The 7,666-nt window shown below is 39.8% G+C and overlaps 1 protein-coding gene across 1 annotated transcript in view; it reads right to left on the bottom strand.

Moving 5' to 3' along the window:
• LOC106511405 (NACHT, LRR and PYD domains-containing protein 12) overlaps nucleotides 1-6,099 on the bottom strand; it is a gene marked incomplete at its 5' end in the record, with an annotated part of 9,582 nt that extends 3,483 nt beyond the window's left edge. Inside the window, 4 exon segments of the mRNA XM_014000167.1 lie at nucleotides 3,715-3,888; nucleotides 3,956-4,129; nucleotides 4,203-4,376; nucleotides 5,462-6,099. Coding sequence (XP_013855621.1) covers nucleotides 3,715-3,888; nucleotides 3,956-4,129; nucleotides 4,203-4,376; nucleotides 5,462-6,099 — 1,160 coding nt within the window.
• Between the last annotated feature and the right edge of the window lie 1,567 nt (nucleotides 6,100-7,666).

Raw genomic sequence — 7,666 nt, 5'->3', positions numbered from 1 at the left:
GGGGTGGGGGGAGGACCAGGGAGGATGATTCAACCACTCAACCACTAGATGTCGCTGAAAACAACAAATCCTACACACTGTGCCTTTAAACACTAATGTCCTGCCCATGATACATTCAAAGTTTGTGGTTACTTCCTCCATTCCTCTGTCCCAGAGACTTTGAATTTGCATAATAGGCTGTTAAAACAATTTTGATTGGTTGTCTTCTTTTGATTGACACCTCTTTTGACCAACTAGGTTCATCTGTGGACTCTCCAGAGCCCAAAATGGGAGGCAAGCCCCTCACATCCCAGCCCTACGTGGTACAAGTGATTGATTGGATAGAATCGGCCAGTCAGCTCTGAGCTTCATTCTGACACAACAGCTGTGTAGCTAATCATGTTACCTTTTATTTGATATGCAGCTTTGGAAGTGAAAAAATAATAATTAATTTGTATTTTAACTTCAATAACTGAATGTTAGTTACAAACATCGTGACTGGTGAAGTTAAAAATTCAGATTGATAGCTTCAGAGACTAGGCTTGTGATTTTTTTCCAAAGGGTTCAAAAGCAGCACTTAATTTAATGTGGTTAGGGTTAGAGGCCCGCAGGTTAACAGGTTAAAGTTTGAAACATGTCTGACAGAACTTAGAGCATCTATCAAAAGTTTGAGATTCAACCGAAGATTTCTGGCAAAAGAATATGCAAAAAACCTTTTGATTGAACTTCTTTTTTCATTGAAACAGCTTTTTTGAGTAGATGAAATTAAATGTGAATTTTATGAGCTATGTAGCTATATAAAAAATTCTTTAGTCAATGATGACTTTCCAAACTCCACCTTTTTTCTTTTCCTGTTTAATTTGCTGATGGAGCAATGCATCCTGGGATATCGTGACCTATGAAGGGTCCTCAAATGCAGTCTTTGTTTTTGGGGCTTTGTGGGCTGCATGAGAAGGAGCCCACAAATTGGAGTTGCCTTCGGCGTGGTGCAGGGACATAACAATTGCACACTACATATCACGCATGGGCTGCATCCCCTGAACTGAGACACAGTCAATGTTTCTAGTAATTTAGTGCAGATGAAAGAAACCCAGCCTGGTGATGCTTTTAAAGTGGGATAAAATCACAAAGATACTTATACAAATAGAAAAAAACGTCTTTAAACTACAGTTGACAATGCATTATTCTTTAGTCAGTAAACACAATAAATTATATGTTTAAAGTCTATTACAGTCATAATTCATCATTTTCCTTTCTGCAGAAAATTCACTTTACCAGTGTATCCTTCAAGAGCTGGTCATGTTTTCAGATATGCATGGCAATGTTTGCATTCATTTTCCTATAATATGTGTCTGTAAGTGTTTTAAATACAAGAAGGTCTCCCAGGGGATTATGAAATAAGGTGTGGTAATCCTGGTGCCAGCAACTGGGCAGCATTAAAAGGAGCCACAATTATTTTCCTGCCAATCCCTCACGTATTAAAATGTCAACACTAAAGCATAAAACATGCCGACATTAACATCCACACACAGAGATGCACCGAGTGTCCACAGAAGCAACAGTGACAATGATGGATGAGTGTGGAACCTACAGCAGCCTATGGAATTGCCTCTAATCCAATGAAAAGCAAGCTGGGTGACCTTTGGACCAATCACAGCACTTCCAGGTCAAATGTGACTGCAAGGCAGGCAGCGAGACAATCTGTCCATCTGGGAATGAATAGATGGGGGGGAGACAAAGGAGAGAAAGAACGAGACATTAAAACAGAAACCTCCTCCTGCTCTTTTTTTAATTAGTGACATAGAGGCAGAAAAGTGGGCGGGGCCATGTGTTCATCCCTCCTATTGGTTAGATTTTGTTGGGTAAAGGAGGTAGAGTATGTAAAAACAAGAGAAAATATTTAAAAATCAACTTGATTCAAATAAAACATGTGACAAGTGAGAAATGTCTGGGACCTATTAATCAGTCATTAACAGAGTGTTAAAAATGTTCAAACAGATAAAACTGTTTATTTTAGATTAAAAGAAGCAAAACTTGCAGAATAATTGTTTTAGGTTACAAAGATACTTTGATTTTAGAAAGCTTAATTCAGCCAGCGCTAAACTTAGGCTGGAAAATGTTACTATTCCAACTGTAAAGGCCTAAAGATGGCCGAGTGTCATTGATTCGTTCTTAATAATAAGTAGAATTAAACATTGAACCGTATTGTTTTGTTACATAGGAAGATCCTCGTGACTGAATGTAGCAGGAATGTGAGAAAACTAAACTATGTGGAACAAACAGCAGGAAAATTAAAGCAACTTTTAGACATGATTTGTTTCCTGTGAATACAGAACAATTGTAGAACACCACTGGGAAATCAAACAAGCATTTTATTTTTCATCATTTTATGAAAATGGTGTTAGAAATGTTGTTTATACGATTTAATTAATGCAGCAACACTCACATGTTTCTCCCAGGGTTGCAGTTTGTTTCATGCCTGTGAAATAAAATACACCTACAAGGTTTTATCATTATGTCTTTGTCATTATGTCTTACATAATAAGGTTATCTAATAAGAAATATTCAGACAATATTTGGGAAAATTGTTCAGTCAGCAGCTCAGCTGAATTAACAACCTAAATATTGAACAAGTTTACCTGCCAGCAGACATTTGGGATCATTTAAAACTGAGTTATTTCTGCATCAAACRTGGGATAAGCGATGGAAACTCCATCTGCTGGACGTCTGGCCTGATTAGCTGCTCTCAGTCAGATCAGGTTCACTCTGAAGCCTCATGGAGCTTCAGTGGTGGCTGCTGCCATGTGTTAAACATTACAACCAATCAAACAGGGTGAAAAACACACACACACATGTTTGCACAGCTATCCATTTGGGGACATTCCATTGACTTCCATTACATTTCTACAGCCTAACCCTGACCACAAACCCTAAGGCTAACCTCACAGGTACCTTCCTGACCCTAAAACTAACCTAAATTCAATTCACATCTTGGTCCTCAACCAAACCCCCAACCCACCAATGGCATTTAAACCAAATGGGGACTCGACTTAGGTCCCCAAACGCACCAGTTGTCCCCAGATGTAGGCGTTTTGTCTTAAAATTGCCCCCAAATGTCACCAAAAACAACCCCTCCCCCCCACCCACACACACACAGAAGAGGGAAAAATGCAACAATAATGTACATGCAGTGTGGTCAATGTGATGGATAGATGCCTCAGTCACTTTCCTCCCTTCAATTCTATACCAACCAATAAAAATCTGATATAGTGATGCTTGTTGCCCCCTAAAAAATTTTGCCCCCTCATTAAAAATTGCCCCACGCAAAAAAATGTGTTGCCCCCCCCAAAAAAAATGTGTTGCCCCCCCAGTTTTATCTGAGTACCCAGGTTTTTCTACCTTTGCAGTTCTAACAGAACCTCATCTGGACCACTCCTCACATTCACAGTAAAAAACAACATTAGTTCCTGCAGAGCTGATTCCATAACTTCAGTTATTTCATGTGATTTACAGAACTCACACCAAGTGTTTATTATGGAGGTAAAAGTTTAACAACCTGTTAAAATAAACCAGAAACAGGAAACAGCATCTTTGTCTTTTACTGACACAGTTTTCAAATTGTCATTTCATAAAATTTACGTTATGGATTTTTTGTTTTGGTGTGCCACCTCTGGTTTTTCAACGGTRCCCCTCGTGGACCCCCTGAGAATATTTCTGAAGCAGAAAGAAACTGACCTGAGGACCTCTAAGTGACAGTTTGGACTCTGGAGTCCAGCGGAGAGCAGCTGGACTCCTGGATCCTTCAGGTCGTTGTTGCTCAGGTCCAGTTCTTTCAGACGAGCAGAGCGAGAGCTGAAGACCGAGGACAGAGCGGCGCAGCTCGTCTCCGACAGCTTACAGACGCTCAGCCTGACGGAGACACACACATTATTCACCAGGAAGTTACAAATCACGAGTCTCTTCATGCAGAACTGACCTGAGGGTTTCCAGGTTCCAGTCTGGACTCGTCAGTCCTTCTGACAGCAGCTCCAGTCCAGATCCCTGCAGGTTGTTGTTGCTCAGGTCCAGTTCTCTGAGGCTGGAGGAGCGACAGGTGAGGGCTGAGAGCAGGACACGGACACGTTCTTCTGACAGGAAACATCCACTCAACCTGAAGAGAAGCAACAAAACTTAATTAAATCCATTCAATGAGAAATATAACGAATCGAAGAGGCTCAGCACACCTGAGGGTTTCCAGGCTGCAGTCTGGACTCTGCAGTCCAGCAGAGAGCTGGCTCAGGTCCCAGTCCTGCAGGTTGTTGTTGCTCAGGTCCAGTTCTCTCAGACGGGACGASTCGGAGCTCAGAACCGAACTCAGAGCTTCGACGCTTCTTTGTGACAGAGTGCAGAAACTCAGGCTGAAACAACAAACCATGAGTCAGCAGTTTTTCATCAAACCTTTAGCTCTTCCTGACGTACAGGTCTCAAAACCTTCAGCTTGTTCGGGACGTTTCGGCTGCAACGTTTGGTTTTTAAAAGTTTTATATTAGTTATCTTCATTTACATTTTTTTCCACATCTGTGCTTTAAAATCATTTGTAGCTTTCGCCTACTGTTCGGCTACTTTAGCTTTTGCTTTTTGCTGATTTTGTTTTTAACTCTTCCTAATTTTATGTTTCATCTACAGTTGTGCTGGTTTCAGTTTGGACTTTTTGTTTTGCTAATTTTAGCTTTCAGCGACTTTCAGCTTTGGCTTTGTTAGCTTTTAGCATTTGTCATTTTTATCTTTTACATGGTTAATTTTTGCTTTTAGTTTATTATTTTTAGCTATTTTTTCTGTAGTTTTAGTCAGTTTGTACTTAAATTTACCTCATTGCTTGTTTTTTTGCATTTAGTGTTCTGATGGTTTTATTTCATTTATTTTTTTTAGCGGACTTTAGCTTTTAGCATTTGCAAATTTTATGTTTCATCTCCACTTCTGCTGGTTTTGGTTTGGACTTCTTGTTTTGCTAATTTTAGCTTTCAGCTACTTTCAGCTTTGATCCCATGTTTTGTTTGTTAGCTGTCAGCATTTAACATTTTTAGCTTTTGCGTGGTTAATTTTTGTTTTTAGTTTATTATTTTTAGCTACTTTTTTTTGCTGTATTTCTTCCCTGTTTAGCTAATTTTTACTTAATGATTTCGCTCATTGTTTTTTGCTTCTGTGGTTCTGCTGGATTTAGTTCTTTAGCTACTTTTAGCTTTTAGCAACTGTGCTGCTAGTTTCACCTTTGATGTGTTTGTTTTTTTAGCTTTTGCTCAGCTAATTTTAGCTTTTACTAATTATATGCTTCAGCTACATTTTCATTTAGACTTCTTTGGATAATTTGAACATTTTAAATTTCAAACTTTTGTTTTGATTGTTTAACAGACTTAGCTCCAGTTTTTTCGGCTGTCCTTCAGCTCTCAGCTGTGTTTTAGCTGAAAATCGTTTCAGAAAAGCTAAAAGTTGTGAAGAATTTTACTCGGCTTTGTTGGAGACTCGGACCACGGGCAGCAGCCTCAGCAGAACCTCTCCTGAGGTGGAGTATCTCTTCAGGTCGAAGACGTCCAGGTGTTCCTCTGAGGACAGCAAGACGAAGACCAGGGCGGACCACTGAGCGGGGGACAGCTGGTTTGGACGGAGACGTCCCGAGCTCAGGGACAGCTGGACGTCCTCCACCAGAGAGGCGTCCTTCAGCTCGTTCAGGCAGTGGAACAGGCTGATGCTCCTCTCTGCAGACAAGTCCTCGCTGAGCTTCTTCTTGATGTGCTGAACCGTTTCCTGTTTGGTCCCGGAGCTGCTTCCTGTCGGGTCCAGCAGGCCGAGCAGCAGGTTCTGATTGGTGTCCAGTGAGAGTCCCAGGAGGAAGCGTAGGAACAAGTCCAGGTGTCCGTTTGGACTCTGGAGGGCCTGGTCCACGGCGCTGCAGCAGAGGGTTGACAACCTGGGTTTGATGAAACGAGGAAACGTCGTCGGTTTGTCTCTCAGCAGGTTGAGCCCAGAGCTGGTGAAGGTCAGGAGGACATGAAGAGCAGCCAGAAACTCCTGGACACTCAGGTGGACGAAGCTGAACACCTGGTCCTGGTACAGTCCTCGCTCCTCTTTGAAGATCTGGGTGAAGATCAGGATTATTATAGTTAACTAAAACTAAATAAATTGAAAAAAAAACATTTTATAAAAACTAATAAAATGAAAGAAACATCAATTCATCCATCCATCCATCCATCCATCCATCCATCCATNGGTATTAAAATATATCTGCAGAGATAAGTCTTTAATGTGTTTGCAATTAGTTGTAGATTGGACACACAAACACACAGAAATGACAAGAAAGATTTATTCATCACAAAGGCTTTTACTATCAACATCACAATCATCCTCATCATGATCTGGAGCTGCTCAGGTTACAGGTTGTGTGTTTCTGTCCTTTACTTGACAATATTCTTATTTATTCCACAACCAGATACATGCAACATTTTTGTCCTATAGTATTGTTGACTCATGATGAGATGAAAACGTATCAGATATTCACGGCTCTGAGCACAACTGAACAGAACATATAAACTCATCAGATGTATGAAGTCAGGGTTCTGTTATCACAACAGTTTTTATCATTACAGCTCCTGACGGAAGTGCTCAGTCGATACTCAGCAGAGGTAGAAAGTCTGGTAAAACAACAGCATCACGCAGAAGTACTGTTACCTTGTTGACATTTTACTTAAAAACAATTAAAGTTACTTTTGTATAAAAGTCTATTCAATCAAAAGTAAAAGTAGTTTAATAAAACACATTTATTTTGGATAAAATATACTTAGTATTTTCCCTCAGCAGGACAGGAATATTTTCCCCTCAAACAAGTTCCTATATAAAATAAAGAGTCTCATAATTCAATAAGAAATGACAAATAAATGTTTTTCTGAACTTTTGTTTTCTTACTTAACATGCAGCTTTAAAAGATATAAAACAGAGAAAGTATCTGATTGGAACACACTCAGAAAAATGAAATGGGTTAAAAATGATAAAGTTCAGGAAACTAACCAAATAATAAAGGACTTAGAACTACTATTTAAAAAAATAGATAAACTGAGTTAATTCATGTGAAAGACAGGTGCACAGAGAGTACTATTCAAACAAAAGAAGCTCAAACAACATTCAGGGTTATTCCCCTAACTGGGCTAAGGTTATAAATGAATAAATAAATAAAATCAGGCTCAGCTTTTTGCTTCAGGTCAGCATGACTTTGAGCAGTGAATTGCACACCAGATTCAGGAACTTCATCCTTTTTATCTTGAATTTGTCAGCAAATATTAGAAAGAGCTGTTTCCACAAACTTTACAGGTTTTAAAACACTGAATTTCTCACACAGATTTCATTTGCAACGTAATCTTTAACAGATTTGTACATACATTTAAACACACACAGCAGAATCCCACACACTCCTCCCAGCTGCCGTCACATTGGTCAAAGTCTGCCTTGACCAATCAGAGGGCCTGCCACTCTTCTTTTGTTCCTTTGGTCATTTAGACAAACAGAACTGACACCTATTCAGATGGCTGAGTGTGTGTGAAAATAAGACCTTCTGAATGCCACTGGGATGGTCACTAAAAAACTCTGTCAAAAAGGCATCTGTGTGTGTGTGTGTGTGTGTGTGTGTGTGTGTGTGTGTGTGTGTGTGTGTGTGTGTGTG

Source organism: Austrofundulus limnaeus, unplaced genomic scaffold, assembly GCF_001266775.1.
Source record: "Austrofundulus limnaeus strain Quisiro unplaced genomic scaffold, Austrofundulus_limnaeus-1.0 Scaffold2759, whole genome shotgun sequence".
Classification (NCBI taxonomy): Eukaryota; Metazoa; Chordata; class Actinopteri; order Cyprinodontiformes; family Rivulidae; genus Austrofundulus; species Austrofundulus limnaeus.
This window is presented reverse-complemented; position numbering and strand designations above follow the sequence as displayed.